Raw genomic sequence first — 17649 nt, 5'->3', positions numbered from 1 at the left:
CATAAGGATAAACGTTACTTTACCACGCACTTCATGCATTCAGAAAAAAATTGCAACGTTAGCAAAATATAATTTGTCATACTTTAATTCTACTTTAAAATTCCTCGCAGTTAAAATATTCAGGAATTGTTTCTAGGCATGTGATATGATAGCAAGAGATGATACAGAGCTTGAAAATTGAGAGTTATAATCCAGACTCGAGTATTGATCTGTAAATTGAAAGTTGACCAGATTAAATTTAATTCGAAAGTTTTATATAAACACCCAGACACAATGCCATTAATAGTTACTTTTTGCTTAGTTTCTACGCAACGTAATATGTAGACAAGTATTTCTATTGCAACATAATTGTTCCCAAATTTATTGCGCCCAAATATTAATTATCTTTACATGAAATCAAACACCATTTGGAGTTTACCCCTAATTTTCAGACTATCGTTAGAAATAAACAATGATTAACTCAAGCTGACATTTGTGTTTACAAAGTTACGGGGCTCGGTCCTTTTTTGAGCTATTACTTTTTAAAAATTAAATTCATTTACCTTTTTGTCTGTAGGACATTATAAAGAAGTCGGGAGTTTCACGGGCCTGTTTGCCCAACAGAAAACATGAACGGTTCCTGAACAGCTGATCAACGCTCACGATCTGATATCGAAAAGAAAGTATTTCACTTCTATGTGGGGGGGGGGAAAGGGAAAAAAAAAAATCCGAATTGTAAAGTGCACCGTCAAAGAGGTAGGAGCTGCGGAGTTCTCTGCTGTGGACAACTAATCTATTTAGGGGGTCAGATCTGTGACAGTCCGAGTGACTCCGAGCAATGTTCCTGCTGGGGGTTGACTATCTGTCGGTGTTGGCCACCGCTCTCACCTCTCTGCTGTCTGTGCTGCTGCTGCTCGCTGTATCGCGACAGCTATGGACTCTGGGCTGGAATGTGACCAGAGACCGGGGCAACAAACTACCGCTGCCCAAAGGCTCAATGGGTTGGCCACTGCTCGGGGAGACGCTTCACTGGCTGGTACAGGTGAGAAAGCGAGATGTGTGCGCGTTGGGTTTTTCTTTGGAAAAAAAATGCACTGTTGCGAATACCGATATGTATTGCAAAGTGTTATTATTGGCAATCGATTCCCTCTCGCGTTCTGACTGACCGTGTAAGGCAGCTCTGCTTCCCTCGTGGCATTAGTTTTCTGTTATGAAAATGCTGTCAAAGTCGGTTAAAGTAATCTACAATTCCGATCCAGCGTGTGGCCCCTCGACTAAAAGAATGATTAGCTCTTTAGATATATATTTTCCGTAGACAATGCAAGTCAGTGGTCGCCACCAAGAAAGTCAGCTTCATCCGAGGCCACGGGTGGAGTTTTTTCATGACTACTATACACTCTTTTCTTGGCAGTCAGTTCTTTTAAATCATTATTTGTGTTTAAATTTATTTCATTGCTGCGATTTCCTTAAACGATTCCTCATTAACTGGAAGGAGCCCAGTTACAGTCCGTTAAAGCTGTAAAGATGGCTAATACTGAATCTGCCCGAAGGAAAATAATGTTAATATTATCAGATTATTACATTCCAAACCTATGCATAAAGATAAAAATCACTGCGTTGGAAGTTTTCAACAATACGGGGAAGACACCGAGTAGACATACACTTTATAAAGGCCTTAAAATAGTAATGATAAATGTACTTAACCTGAATGGAAGGCTGAACTTTCTGATGATTTCAAAACAATATCATTCCACTCCATCGCGGCGTTTTCAGTCACTTTGGGGAAAGGCGATAGACTTAAAGCAAACACTGAGTTTGATGTTGTAGAGGGACGCGTCCCAATCCCAACTCGGAGGCGCTCCAATGCAACTATTCTTGTCGCGTTGCAAACGCACTTAACGTGGGTTAATGAAGGCCGGTGCCGAACTGTGATCAGATGCCAAGGTTACGAGGTCTGCTTTGCCTTCAGCGGCAGCTTCTCGAGGCTTTTTGTAAATGCTTCGGGGTTTGAAAGGCCTTCGGGTTTGTTCTTAATGTCTCTGAACAAGCGGCCGAGAAACCGAACACAACTTTGTTTTTGATCGCATGTATTTCTGACCGAGTTCGCTGCAGAGGCGGTTGCAGTTAGTTCGGAATCCACTTCACCAACGCCTGGAGAAGACAGAGAGGCTGCACAGGAGTAAATGACTGTCTTTCTGTGTGTGGGTGGGTTTTTTTTTTCAGGGCTCTAATTTCCACGCTTCCAGGAGAGAAAAGTATGGAAATGTCTTTAAGACGCATCTTTTAGGTAAACCGGTGATCCGAGTGACAGGTGCTGAGAATATCCGGAAAATCCTGATGGGGGAACACAGTCTGGTCAGTGCTCAGTGGCCGCAGAGCACAAGGATCATCCTTGGCTTTAACACTCTGGCCAACTCCATCGGAGAGCTCCACCGCCAGAGAAGAAGAGTAAGTGTACAGCATTCGGGGAGGGGAGGAGGGGAGAGAGGATATTATGTCTTTAGAAAAAAAAATTTTTTTTTTAAAAAAATGCAATTCTAATAATGTGACTCACGGCGTAAACCGAAATGTTGTTGCGGGTAAACTGTGTGCGTAACTGATCAGAAACTGCGAGACGGGACGGGAATAGCCGACCTGAGGACAGAAAGCGACTGTTTACTGTCAAATAAAACGTCGGGACTGTTGGATGAGTGCAACCGGTCCTCAGAAATGGTCGGCTTTACAGTGTGACATATATCTATATATATATATAGTTCGTGCATTCGAATATCTCTTCGTCCTTCGGGCGTTGTGCGATATCTTCTTGTGCAGTCCTGGCAGGTACTTTGCCAAGTGATGTGTTTGCCAATTGTACGAACGCGGAGATGGAGAGAAAGAGAGAGAGAGAGAGAGAGAGAGAGGAAAAAAAACCCTTGCAATCTTGATTTTATCCACCCTGACACACACCCAATTGCTGTTGCAGATTCTGGCCAAGGTATTCAGTCACTCTGCTCTGGACAGCTACATTCCTCGGATCCAGCAGGTGGTGCGCAGTCGGATCCGGGGCTGGTGTGGAGAGCGAGGTGCAGTGACTGTCTACCCGGCCACCAAAGCCCTGACCTTCCGCATTGCCATTCGGATCCTCCTCGGGCTGCGGGCCACCGACCAGCAGCTCACTCACCTCGCCGACATCTTCGAGCAGCTGATGGACAACATTTTTTCGCTGCCCCTGGACATTCCCTTCAGCGGTCTGCGCAAGGTAAGGCACCGACCGAGCCAGCCATGCTGTCTGTCTGTGTGTCTGTCTGTGTGTCTGTCTGTCTGTCTGCCTCCATCGCCTCTCAATCCATTCCCCACCAGCACTGCCGCGCAACCTGGTTCGCATCGAGCTTTGATCTCAGACGGATTTCAGGTTTATTACCCGCAGTCTGTGTTCCAGTGAAATCTACACACAATGTTTATTTTTTTTTACATTTCAGTTCTGTTCAAATTTAAATTTAAATTCAGTTTGTTAGTGCTGTGTTTTTTTCAGACTGGATCACCAATATCCCCCCCCCCCCCGCTTTCTCCAGCAGATCAGCCGTTTAAAAACCTATAAATACTAATAGCAATATAATCCTTGCATTTGATATAGAGCTTTTCCTATGAGCCCTGGCACCACAGAGATAGTCCCTTTCACTGTTTGCGATATATCTATTTTCTAAAGAACATCTGTCTGTGGCGAACCAAACAGCACTGATGCCTCGGAGCTTGAAATTGTGGATCCTCCATCACCAGTATTGTAAATGTTGCAAAGGGCTGTGTCATAATTGCACTTTCTTATGTGTGTCCATGTGTTAGAATTCTGAAGTTAAGCTTTTCGCAGGGTTTGTCTGTATATATTTAAGTCCAGCAATTCCCGTATTCCATCTGTGACATTTCAAACTGAATGTTTAGCGCTCGAATGGTGTTCGCTAAGTACCAAAGCCTCAATGAGCCTTAACAGTAGATTTATACTAGAAAATCTAACCTTCCGGAAAATGGCTTAACCGAAAGAGATGTCGAATTTAATTGCCTGTATTAGACGTTATGTGTAATGAAATCTTTAATACGAACTGTACTGGGCGTGAAACCATTTATTCTTGTTATTGCCATTTAAATAGGGTATCAAAGCACGCGATACACTGCACGAATATCTGGAGAAAGCAATTATAGAGAAGCTACAGAAAAATAGTTCAGGCGATTACCCAGATGCATTGGATTTTATGCTGAACAGCGCCAGAGAGCATGGAAAAGAGCTCAGCCTTCAGGAACTAAAGGTAATAGGATCCCAACTCCGAGAAGATCCTCATCTCTTTCATCCCGTATTCTCCTCCCAGTGATTTCCTTTCTGTTTGCACAATGTTTCGTTTGCCATTCCCATTACCTTCCTCTTTGTTTCTGTAAAAAAAACATCCCGAGCCTAACTCACAAACAAATACATTTACTTGTAAGGTAGCACTGCAGGAAGTAAGCGACTCTATTAAGGTTCACCGCTTGAATCTAAATCTTAAGAAACAGTAGTTTTAATGGGGTGGGGGTTAAAACAGATATTTGCAAAAGCTTCTGTTGCAATAATTGTCGCTTTCGGGTTAGAAATAATGTATTTGACTTGTGGATGCTCCGAGTTAAGTTTCACTCTTGTGAAGCTCAGCTCTGGTTTGTGGCAGCTTCGTGCCTCAATCACTGGCTGCGCATGGGAGAGAAGTACTGCGTCCTGATTGTTGTAGGGCATATGATAGAGCACATGTAAGACACGGGTAAGGCACATGAATCATAAATGCAATTTGGTCTTTTTCAAAAATTAACCCTTGACTTTTATTGTTTCACTACCCATTTATAAGATCAGGCCAGAAGACACAAGTTGGTTACTTTGTCTAACTTTTTTTTTGTACGTGAAGAGACGATGGGTGTTAAATGTGTTGATATTGGGTTGATCGAAGCATTTAACATATTGAAAGTTTCACAGGGAAAATTCTCAACTTCACTCTTTTCTGCTCCATTTGCACGAATATTAATATTCCTGTCAATATCATATTCATACCCGCAGACATGCCGGTAGAACTGAAACAATCAATGATTATTATTATTAAATAATGAATACTTCAGAACATTCCATTCCAAAATCATGCTGAAATTTAATGAAATGATTTTAAGATGTATAGATAGTGAGCAGTAATAGGATGGAAATAGTCAATCGGCGTGGAGTTTGGGTAGGGACATCTTTGATGGAAGGGAATATGCGAGGCACGATTCTGTCAGCATGCAGGTTTGAATCTTTCGTTAATGCCACCAAAAGGTGTTGCAATTATACGACATTTTCTATGAGCAATGTGGACTTACTGGAGAGTGTCTCGTCCAAGGCAATGTGCTATATGCTAACAGGCACATTAGGGTTCCACTTCCCAACTCGAACAACCCAATCAACTGATAATACTGATGCTGGGTGTTGCATACTGCTCTCTTGGAGACCTTGAGTCCCTCCTCTGTTGAGCACTGGTACTGCTTGTAGAGGACATTGTGAAATTTGAGCTGATTGTCTACTCATTGACAAGAAGGGATGACTTCTACCACAATGTTTGGGTGCCACTGGTTAGGTATTTTCAAAATGCTCAGATTCTCGCGCTCATTTCACAAGACTGACGGAATAATTGTAGTTCAGAAATTCTCTATTGCTCAGCCAATTGACCTGAGGCAACATAGATATGCAAACACTATTTTATCTATTTGTAGTTAGCTTTTATGTTAAAGGAAAATAATAAAATATTGGCAGAATTCATCTTTTTTCACTAGTTTTGACTCGAGCTGCAGCATGATTCCACTCGCACTAGAAGCTCATTAGCCAAGTAATAATTCTTCATGTTTGAGCCCAGACACTGAAAGGTGTAAGACTGTTGGGTAACTTCACAGTGGATGCTTTTATCTGTACTTATCCAACATCCACCTAAGGCATTTTTCAGCGGAGGCTGGGAGGTGGCGTTGGATAGCAGTTGGGACTGGGAACCCTGATTGAATCGTATATCCAGATCAGCTGAAATGAGGCAACTGAGGTGCCTATGTTTTTTCTGAGCATTTCCTTGTGTTTAGGAATCTGCTGTCGAGTTGATCTTTGCTGCTTTCGCCACCACGGCCAGTGCCAGCACATCACTGATGCTCCAGCTGCTCCAGAATGGTCAGGTCCTAGAGAAAATGAGACAGGAATTGGAACAGCATGGTTTGATCCGGGATTGCGAATGGCATCAATTCCTCACCACCCAGGATAAAATTACTCTCCACAAGGACAGTCAACAGTCCTCCAGTACTCCAGGCAATATCACAACTCACCAAAGAACCATGGTCCTGGGGAAACGGACTCAGGATGAAAACTGCCACCAATCTTCCTTCAACCAGGAGAACCAAAACCGGGACAGGGTTTGCCATCAACACACTGCCTCCTCAAATAGAATGGCGCAGGATAAGGAGTGCCAACAAATATACATCAGCGAAGAGGAAGGAATTGAGGATAAAGGGAACTTGCAATCCCACCACACACTGGATAGTGATGGTCAGCAAGACCCTCTCTCACAGGGGAAGGGGACAGAGAGTGAGAGATGTCAGGTGTCCCAGGACTGTGAGTGCCAACGCTATCTGAGGCTGGAAACCTTGAGTCGTCTGCGCTATCTCGACTGTGTGATCAAGGAGGTGTTGAGGCTGCTTCCCCCGGTTTCTGGGGGCTACAGGACAGCACTGCAAACCTTCGAATTAGATGTAAGTGGCGTTTAGTAAGAAAACACTCACCAGTAGCCTCGATAAGCCGGAAAGATTTGTAAAGTAAAGTCAGTTTGATTTCAACTGTGAGCGGAGAAGCACCTTAACACAATTTAGGTAGTTAACTCATACCTCAAGATAATTCTCCTATCTTTTTTTTAAAAAAAATTGTCAGGTCGATTATCTCCAAAATGTAGCTATGTTGAGTGTGTCTCAGGAGTGCGAGGTATGGTTCAGTTTTCATGCAGGGTTAATTGCCATCAAGCTACATTTTTTTGTTTTCATCGGTATAAAACCGTACTCATCCAAAAAACGTCTCATACACCTAGTGAGCAAAGAGACCCCCTCCCCTCCCACCACCACTCCCACCCCCCCCCCCCCCACACACACACACACATACACTTTCAGCAAAAATGGGAGTACAACTGGATTGAGGGAGGGGAGAGTTCAAAAGAAAGGCTTTAAATGATGGAATCCACACCATTTGATGAGATGAATCTGAAATAATGAGCAAAGATAAACATTTCTAATTCTCCCTAATGCTGGAAATAGCCACATCTGCAAGGTATTTCTCATTGTATGATGTGGTTCCTTCATAGTTTAAAACATTAATATCAGAATATCATATGGCAACATGTGAAAGACAGAGAGCTCTGAATCAACTCAAGCTCTATTGACCCTGATGTCTCCCATCCTGAACTTGGCATGATATTTTGGGAATTATACAGTTTGATTGCTTGCAATTGACACTACGTTTTCTATTACTATTATAAGGAGGTGTGAGCAATGATTACTACCAGCAGCTCAGCGAGTTCACACTCACTGCAATGATTTTTAAAAATGATCTAGAACCGTATGGCACTTGTATGCCATATATCTTCTGATTCCTGTATATTTCCATGTTTGTTTTGAATCGCACCAAAGGGTATCTGGTACAATTTGTATAGGGCATTAGGGTTTTAGAGTACACATTGCATATTCTGCACTGTTCACATAAACTCCAAATCAGATCTAAATTCGTTTTTGGACATATAAACAAATGGTGTCACAAATATAAACACCTATCTTGTACATGTAAACCACATAACCGGTATACATACAAACCCTGCACATCTATAATTCTAAAAGCAGATACAAAAACACATGCAAACATTCTAAAACAAAGGTATCCTAAAAGCTATATCCCAGTGAAACACAAACCATGTTCATATAAACTAATATGTACAAACACGTAGGTCACCAAAATGACACTTTGTAGTTTGTTTGAAAGCTTTTGCTGTTATTCCTGAGGGATGTTTGTTTCAACTATTTTGAAACAAGTGATATTCTCGTGTATCAGATCACCTCAAGCAAACAATTGAATCCAGATACAAAGTATTCAATCTGCCAAAGTTTTATTCAAATGAATGCTCTTGAGCAGAACTGAAATATTGTGTCTGAAGTGATATATTTATAAAATAATATGTATTGAGCTATCTAAACATCTAAAATTCACTGGCCAACTTCCTAACAGCATTAATTATATTTGTGGGATAGGTATTGGCTGCATTGGTTATTGTATGTACAATTTTCAATATTAAATATGATTATATTAATATTGCACATAGAACCTACATTTTATTGCCTATCCAAATGGTGGTTAACTATCTAAAGGGTTCTGAACAGTAATTTCGAAAGAATAGATTTATTGGATGTTATCATATTCAAGAGGAAATTAGATAGCAGTAGCTAAAACAATTTTGGGTATGAGAGATGGAATATGTAGTATCATTTTGGTGGTATTATTTCTAACTGTCCAAATAGACTGAAAATGAGAAAAATCTCATCCTGTGCATTCCTATGTTATAGATAATGTGATCTGTCTTCTTACTAGGGGTGCCAGATTCCCAAAGGTTGGAATATTATATACAGCATCCGTGACACACAAGAAACTGCTGCTGTCTTCCTGAATCCTGACACATTTGATCCTGATCGTTTTGGACCAGAGAGGGATGAGAACAAAAAAGGGCGATTTAATTACATACCCTTTGGAGCAGGCGTTCGGAGCTGCATAGGCAAAGAGCTGGCACAAGTGATCCTGAAAATTCTGGCAATTGAATTAACCAGTGCAGCTAGGTGGGAATTGGCGACTGCCACCTACCCTAAGATGCAGACTGTTCCTGTTGTGCACCCTGTGGATGGGCTGAAAGTTAGATTTCATTGTGTGGATGCAAAGGGAAACAAATTGCCCACAGAGGAATAATATCCTCAAACACTGGCAACAGGTAAAGCAGTGCAAAATGCATTCCATTCTGTGACTCGTCATGAATCTTATGGTGATTTCAAATAAATCATCTTCATCATGGGACATTTTTGCCACTCTTCACTTAAGGAGGATGTTGGTCACCATTTCTTGAGTGGCATCAAGATTGCCCCAAAAAGCTGCTGCCACTCTCAACTGATTACAGAATCATGTAGCCATTTTTAGTATTCAATTTTTAATGCTAGAATGAAATATTATTGAAAGACATTTGAAAATCTTCACATTTAATCCATGCACTTAAACATCAGGATAGTCTATAATTTATTAAAACCATAGATTCTGTTTAAATGCTGTTATTAAAATTAAGTTGCAATGCCCTTTGATATAATGGGTGTCACTCAAGATTGAGTAAAAGCAGATACTTCTGTGGGTGAAGACTTCTGTGAAGCAACTATTAGGACCAGTGCCTAGAAGATCGATTGTGTGAGGGATGTGAAATAGAGGAAAAGTCGGTATGCTGGAGATGGTTTTAGGAACATGAAACTTCTTTTATATTATCTTAATGCCCAGCATTTCATAAACTGTTGCATAGAATTTAGATTTCAGTGTGTATATGTGATAATTTATATCCCTAAAGTAATCATGTTTGCGGGCTGCTACAATATGTTACAATATATCAATCCATATATACCTACAAAAAAGCGTTCAAACCAGTAGCTATGGTCTGAAGTGTTAATTAACAAGACCATGCTGAAACTTGGGAAATACCATCATCATGCGAAAAAGTCAATACAAGAACAAGATGTAGAATTGCCCAGTTTGGCTTTTACCCTCTCGATTTGGCACTTGTTTGGTGTTACCTCATTGCACGTATTCTTGTTTGAAGCTTGTTAGCCAATTGCTGTTCACAGCAACAACAGGCTCAACATAATTCTCACATTGGACATTTGTGGATGGTGGATATACCAGCCTGTCTCTTGCTGTGAAAAAAGAAACGATTTAAAATAAGCTAACTTTCCTGTTCACATATTATATTGTGTTTGTGATGTTGGAATATGTTATAATGTTTGATGTGTGTCTCTGTGTTGTGATATTTTATGAATAATAAATGAACGTTCATAATAAAACCCCAACAAATATTTTAAAAGTACTGCTTGCAATCTATTCTGGAACAAAACGTTGCTGGAAATCGGTTTAGAAGCGTAGGCGGAACACTTTCCAATAACCAATGTTATTCCAAATGAGTAAATGTAATTCAATGTCTGGTTAAAAGTGTATTACACCATCGATGCAATCTGTTATTGTAAAATTCTGTATATACTGCATGAACGCATCACCACTTCGTTAAACTGATGAGCAGCATAAAATTCCATTTTATGAAAAGATTCTTACACTCCTCACGTATTTCTGAGCCAATAAGTTAATCCTGATGGATCCAAAATAGTGTCCAGTTTTTATCTATGTGTGAAATAACTTCTATCATATATCTAAATATTTCCAGTGAAATTTGAAACCAACAGGTAGTTAGGTTTCATCTCCTGAAATCTATAACTCAAGTTGAGGTCTGGTTCCATTGCAATTTATTTTCCCATTATATTGCCGAAGGTGCTTGAGTCGTTTATATTGCTGTAGTCGCCATGAGAGCAATCCCACGATGGAGCCCATCCTAACTATACAGGGAGATTTCCTGGGATGATTATCGGGTATGGCCTGATCTGCCTGATCTCCCAATTCTACAGGGCCCAAACAATTGTAGCCACTGCAGTCCGAGTGATATGAGCTGACACAGGATTAGAGCAGGTGTGCATTCCCTTCCTGCTCTGTACAACTGATCACCTCCCACACACATACGCGCATACATAAGGTGGTGCATTACCTACTGATGTGAGAGTCACTGAGTTTGCTCAGAATAGTGGTTTAATTTTAAATGGATAATAAAATAATACTTAGAAATAACAGATAAGCGTATTCAGAAATATGCATGCATTAGTCCACACTCCCATTTCCTGCATTTAATAATAATTCTTGCATCTGATCTAACTTTCACGTGGGCAGGAAGTCTCAAAATGCTTCACTTTAAAGTGGAGTGACTGTATTTTCCAGACAACCTGGGCATCCAATTTGTGCATCGCAATGAAACAAACAGCCATGAAATGACAGGAAGGATATGACCGGCTCGCAGATTAATAATTGTTAATTCTATAATATAATTACATTATAATTCGGAATTATATTATAAAACACTGCATAATTTCAATAGTAGAATTCCACAGAAACACAAGCTTTATTTCCAATTTTGGTTTTGTCACAATTTTTTTAAAATTTAGTTCCTGGGACCTCGTCTTGAAAGGTACTGTTTTCTCTGATTTTCCTCTTGTTAAATGTTGACGAGTTGATATAAGACATCACATTTCTATATATGAATTGTAATAGTTTGCTCCCTTATTGTATTTTAGAAATATGAAACATAATATATTACTTGAATGCTCATGGTGTGTTTGTGTAGATTTTGACCTCAATTGTTTAAATACTAAACTAATAAAATCATATCATTTAAAACGATTGCAATGAAAAATATGAGATGTACTTTGATATTATCGTACTGATTTTGATGAAATTTGTGAATAAATTTCTCAATGAGAGTATGAAAATGTGGAAAATCACTCTTGCATTCGCTGAGCAGCATCAACACTCCTACCGCAAAAAACAATGTTTTTTTTTCATGTCTTGAATGTTTATTATTCCGCTACCGGTAAATTTAACAGCTTTGACTATAGGCGCTTCCACAAAGTCACTACTCTTGAGAGAAGATCCATTATTCATAAAAGGAAGGCCAATTTATTTTTCCACATACATATACACAAAAATTAGATACCATAAGAAAGGTTAGCACATCACAAAGCAAAAAGTTATTATTATGCACGTCACGTGGGGAAACATTTGCAAGATACAATTGAAAACTAATTGCAATTATAAAATCTGATAAGAAATTGATGCGTGGCCTACATTGGTTTCCGTATGGTTCAAACAATACTGTTTCAAAAACGTTCAGGGCACATTAATCTGTCTTTTGCGTTTACTTCAAAACTTGTGGAAACCAGACAGTAAGCTGTTTACTTTTTAACATATAATTACGCCATCCGGAATCATCAAACAGGTTTTTAAACATATAATTACGCCATCCGGGATCACCAAACAACTGTAATCTAGTTTGAACTGTGGCTAACACACACTTGTGTCAGAATATCAGATAACAGAAGGAAAACAAGATTGACCCTATGGCCTGCACCTATTCTTTGGAGTCAAGGGTAAAATAAATTAAGATTGTTTTTAAAACAGGCACGTATCTTTGTTACACCTTTCATGACCACGAATCCAATTTTGTTTAAACGTTCAATGATGGCTTATTGATGTGGAGGTAAATGTCTCTTTCCTGTTCAGTTCCTGAATTGTGAATCATCTTTGAAATACAATTAATTCATCTGCAATACACCACATATTCGTCTATTAACGTAGCATGGTGTCAGAATATAATATAATAATAATAATAATAATAATCCTTGCATTTGATATAGCGCTTTTCACGTCGGGAGGACGTCCCAAAGCGCTTCACAGAAAATATTGTAAAGTGAATTGACTGTATATTTGTGGGCCAACGCGGCAGCCAATTGCGCAATGTCCCACAAACAGTCGTAGATTGAAAATGACCAATTTATTATTGTTTTGGGTTTTGGAGGGATTATTATTAGGTGTGTGGAGTAAGGAAACTTGCCCAAGGTTTGGCCCTCTGCCTGGAATTGAACTCAGGTCTCTCGCTTGCGAAGCGAGTGCTCTAACCACTGAGCTACAGGATTCATGCCTTAAATTGTGATATATGATGACAGGAACTGTAAAGGATCATTTAGGCGGTAACAGATCCATTTCTCAATCAGCAGGTTAAACAAATACCTTATCACCGTGTTCAGCCTGACCAAATTCATGGGAGTGACTGTCGTGAAGACGTAGCAATGTATTCATTGCAATTACTCCAGCAAGTATTTTAAAAACAGTTTATGGGTCAGATAAATGAATGCCTGTAAATGGAGAGGTGTTGTGTCAGGTGCCTTCTGATTTTAGCCCTTAGATCGGAACTAATGGGGTATTGTAAACCTTGTTTGCCTGATTAGTGCAAGTTGTCCATATTACTAACTGACCCTTCAATGAACTACTAGCACGTGTCCTTGTGACCTTGCCATTATGGTCAATCCTCATGGTCAGTAAGAGGATAGATCTGTAGGTGGTAGATATGTCACCCACGACTGGCGTTAACTAATGATTACTTGGTGAGCATCTGCAACGCTTGACTGCCTCTGAAGAAATGTAAAATATCACAGTTCTGATAAAACGTGCATGAGTAGCTTTTTAAAAAAATTTCAGCAAGCAACATATATACTTGTACATGTGTTAAGGTCTGTTATGCTCGTTATCCGCAGAGACAAAACGGTGCAATTATATATATATACATGTGTGTGTGTGTGTGTGTATGCACTATTTCACGAGTGTTTTATTTGTGGATTCTTAATCGTTTCCTTCCCTGTAAATTTCTTAACACAAGGACTGTGGTAGAAATGCAGATTCTACGAAACAACATCATTTTCGCAATTGTCTGTCTAAACTGTACACTTTTTGATGCAAAAGCGACGGTTGATATATCGTGCGTAAAAGCTGCCTATATTCAGTTTTTCTTCCTGCCGCAGAAGTTGATCAGTTTGCCATGTAGATTGTAAAAAAAACAACTTCACACTATGCTCGTGCCCCTATGGCATTGCCTAAATGCGAAAGCTATGGCTTGATTTCCATATCTTTGTGGATATAAGATAATAAGGAATTTCTGGGCTGGATGGACGCGTCCAACACCACATCGCGCATCTGTTTATTTGATGGACGGTGAACTTGACGAAGTTTCATGCAAAGTTCACAGAAATGTCATGGTCCGTCATTTAGGTCAGATTCGGGTCAGCTCGGGCCAGGAATGGGAACAAGCCTTGGGGGCAAAAAGCCCTGCGATGGGCAACAAACAGGAGTCCCATTCAATGACAATCCTCGGGAACACAGACATCACGCTGCAATCCATACATTACTGTAAACGTGTATAGACTGAAAAGTCACCCACCTCACCTCTAGGCTAACCAGTAATCAGAGAAGAGCAAATACAATGCATTTTTAAAGCTGAACTAATAGGTTCACCTGCAACTGATGGGCTTTGGAAAATCTGTCATCAACAGAATCGAAATGATTAGCATTATTCTCCAATTTTCTCCAGACCTACACGGCTTTGTGATATTCGTGATAAATGCCGCACATGTCTTTTGACATAACAGTGAATTCTGATTTAATTCAATTACAGTAGCTTTGAAGCACCGATAATTGAGAGCGATGTCCTTAAGATTAATGTTGTTATGACTTCACGCCGCTATCCATAATTACGCCATCTGCTGGGGCCAACACACCAACGCCATCATTAAATTATCATCACATTGATTAATAAATAATTATTCTATTCCACTCTGTAAACAGTGCTGCCTGTACACCTTTTTAAAGACAGAACTGACTATCTGTAGAACGCAGGTGTTTGTAAATTTCAATCAGTTTTGCACGAATCACACTTTCTATGGCCTGTTTCCAAAATCAAGTTTGTAAACGTGAAAAATCCACCTTCTCCACTCAACGATTCATAGTGTAGTAACGTGCAAAGCCAATATGTTGTAACACCTTTTGCTCAGTTGCTGCAATAATATTGTGCTTAACAGTGAAACCGCAGATAATTTGAAGTATATTCTGAATGAGAATAACGCATTCAAGTGTTATTCTAATGGCACGGAATGTGAAATGACTTACGACGTTGGAATGCTAAGCTTAGATCAGGTATGGGACGCGGAGTGAATGGATCATTTTGAAAGAGACGTATTGCAGTGTCAGCATGAGAGATATGCAAGTGAACCTTATACTGTGATATACTGTGAACCTACTGTGCGCATTGGACCTTCTTTGACTTTTGTTGGGATTCCCGTAAAAGTCTACCAACAACACAGGTAGAATAGACCAAGACATTTAATCTGATCCAGATCATTTTTTAAAAAAAACGGTTTCACAGCTGCAATTTATATAGGAAGATTAATGTACTCCCATTCCATAGACAACTGCGGAATAAATTGTCACCTTCATTGGCCGTTGTCTGTGTTTTAAAAATCGAAAACCTTTGGGATAAAGATTATTGGTCACTGGAGGTTTCCAGACAAAGGTTTCGAGCTCCTTATAATAAAACTGATCAAATATTAAGTTCTATTGTGAGGGCATTTATTAAATGGAAAGTACTGTACTGTAGAATGAACTATCTACGAGATCAGTTTGCACTGAGAGAGCATATTTGGAATATTTGATGTATACTTTGGCATCCTGTTTTCTCAAAGATTTCATTGACATATTGGAGAACTTCGAATTGTGTTGTCCATAGAAAAACTACAGAGCGAATATTATATTCAGAATTTTAAAATGACGGGAGGCAAATATAATATAGATATAAGGTGTTTGAGAAAATTATCAGGAATAAGCAGGAAAGTAGATCCCATTAGGCGGTTACTGTGAAGAAAAGGAACAACGTAGACGGACTTGATGCGACTGATGACCTATTTCTGTGCTGTAATATGATATGATTTCTCTGAGAATAGTATTGGAGTACTGTATGTATGAATAAAGATGGACTGAAAGGAACACAATGACTGTTGAGCTGCTGGGGTAGGGGAATGCAAACTGTGTAACGAAAGAGGCCAGGCTGAATAGGAAGATGGAGGGGGTGGATGATTATTCATGGATTCATTTACTTAATTAACTTTGTGGTTCAGGGAGTATCTATACAATTCCCCCCCCCCCCCCCCCCCCACCCCAAGAGATAGGGAGGTGGTGTGAAGTCCATGGTAGGGTTTAGGTTTGTATGACTGTGGCAAGAGTGGGCGTTAAGCGAATGATCTTTCTTATATGCATCGTTTCTTATTTTCGTATCATGTCATCTACTCGAGACCGAATCTGGGTAGGAGTCAAGATAACACAGAATGCATTTCAATTGGCACCCATCGACAGATTGCGTGCTGGAACATAGAGAACCAGTACAGTTTGTGTTGTTTGGGGGGGAGAAAAAACAGTAACGCCCTACGTCTTGGATCAATGCAGCTGATATTCAATCGTAGTATCTGTAAACGAGCTATCTACCAATTCGTAATTTTGTGTTTAACCTCGAGTTTAGCATCATTATCAGATTTTAGCCGCATTCCGCAATGATCTTAACGTTGCAGGCAATCGAGACCAGGGCAGCGTTTGAAAATGTTGTAGTTAATGAGCGGAAAACAATGAAAGGTATTTCGTGCGTAATTCTGGGGGACACGTTAACTGTTCTCACAGGTCATCTCAACCGCTTGATGATACACAGAAGGCGGTTAACACCGCCAGCGAATTCCTGGCTCTTGCCAAACACCGTGGTTCCGTTTGGTATATTGTTTTACACGTGCATTTGGGGAAAAAAATGTATTTAAATCCCGATGACAAAGCCATATGAAGTAAATCCAATGAAAGTGTGTAGGGAATACATTCTGCTCCAGCAAATTGAACAAAAAATTCCATGGTGTAAAATCATTCCAGTGTCAAACCGCCTTCGGCACATCATTTTCGGCTGATTGACTGACTGACTCAGGATGGATCTCCATATAGTAATCTAAGGCACTCGATGTTAATAGCCTTTCTGTGTAGTTATCGCTGTACATTTATTATATGTGTGGTTAAAAACATTGCAATAAAACAAACTCTTTTTTTTTACTGGGTTTCAGAAGCAGTTTGCAGAGTGTGAATATTTCACCTGTCAATGCCGAATCGGGGCTGAATTGCGGTGGCACTTTTGGTGAGACTTTTGTTTTCTGCCACGTGAACAGACGGGAGTGGGGTCGCACTGATCGAAACGGAATTCCAGCCGACAATTAGCAAATGAATAGCGCTGTAAGTACGGTTACCTCCCTCTCCATCAGCAAACGCGGGTCGTCATATTAAATTAGTTATTGGCGCGCACTGCCATTTGCAACGTGGAGACTCCGGTGGAATGGGTTTAAACTCTGAATAAAGAGTGAGCTCTGTGCGGTAAAGCACTGTTTCGAGCCTTGAACTTCAGCAGCAGCACCTGTTAGAGGAATTCAGTGGAGCAGAGACAGCTGCTGTGTTGGCCATTTCAAACTCTGTGCACATGTTAAGCGATTTTACATCGACAACTTCCAGCCAAGGTCCCAAAACAGCTTCTCTTTCATTGTATCGCAACACTGGCTGGAGTCCAAGCAATTAAGCGGCGGTAATATTATATCTCATTAATACCCTGTCACAGCGGCTGACATAAAATGTGATTTTCAGCACACAAGGCTTATCCTGGAGGTGCTAGTTTCCCCGTTGAGGAATCGCTTCCTTCATCACGTTAAGGGCCAGGAATCTCTGAACCTAAAACCCATTTTCTGCCATTGAAAATGTGCGGAATTTTATAAAACAAATCGCTGCCGTGAAGCTTCTAATACGCAGCTGATGGCGTTCTCTTAATACATAATTTGTATTCTTTGTAACTTCACGACCTTTGGTCCATCGCACACAAATGGATAGAGAGCCATTCGTGACGTTTT

The 17649-nt window shown here is 40.1% G+C and overlaps 1 protein-coding gene across 1 annotated transcript; it reads left to right on the top strand.

Moving 5' to 3' along the window:
• Positions 1 to 716: 716 nt before the first annotated feature.
• On the top strand, positions 717 to 9217 carry LOC103180630 (cytochrome P450 26B1). Its single transcript, XM_007896592.2, has 6 exons — positions 717 to 1021; positions 2203 to 2427; positions 2942 to 3217; positions 4101 to 4256; positions 6064 to 6723; positions 8597 to 9217. The coding sequence occupies exons 1-6, from the start codon at positions 818 to 820 to the stop codon at positions 8963 to 8965; spliced, it is 1890 nt and encodes a 629-aa protein (XP_007894783.2). The 5' UTR covers positions 717 to 817; the 3' UTR covers positions 8966 to 9217.
• The last annotated feature ends 8432 nt before the right edge of the window (positions 9218 to 17649 follow it).

The sequence above is a fragment of the Callorhinchus milii genome, unplaced genomic scaffold, assembly GCF_018977255.1.
Source record: "Callorhinchus milii isolate IMCB2004 unplaced genomic scaffold, IMCB_Cmil_1.0 Scaffold7, whole genome shotgun sequence".
Lineage (NCBI taxonomy): Eukaryota > Metazoa > Chordata > Chondrichthyes > Chimaeriformes > Callorhinchidae > Callorhinchus > Callorhinchus milii.
This window is presented reverse-complemented; position numbering and strand designations above follow the sequence as displayed.

Coding starts and splice junctions, on each gene's coding strand:
- LOC103180630 (XM_007896592.2), top strand. CDS start 818: ATGTTCCTGCTGGGGGTTGACTATCTGTCGGTGTTGGCCACCGCTCTC. Junction 1,022..2,202: donor CGCTTCACTGGCTGGTACAG/GTGAGAAAGCGA, acceptor TTTTTTTTTCAG/GGCTCTAATTTCCACGCTTC. Junction 2,428..2,941: donor TCCACCGCCAGAGAAGAAGA/GTAAGTGTACAG, acceptor TTGCTGTTGCAG/ATTCTGGCCAAGGTATTCAG.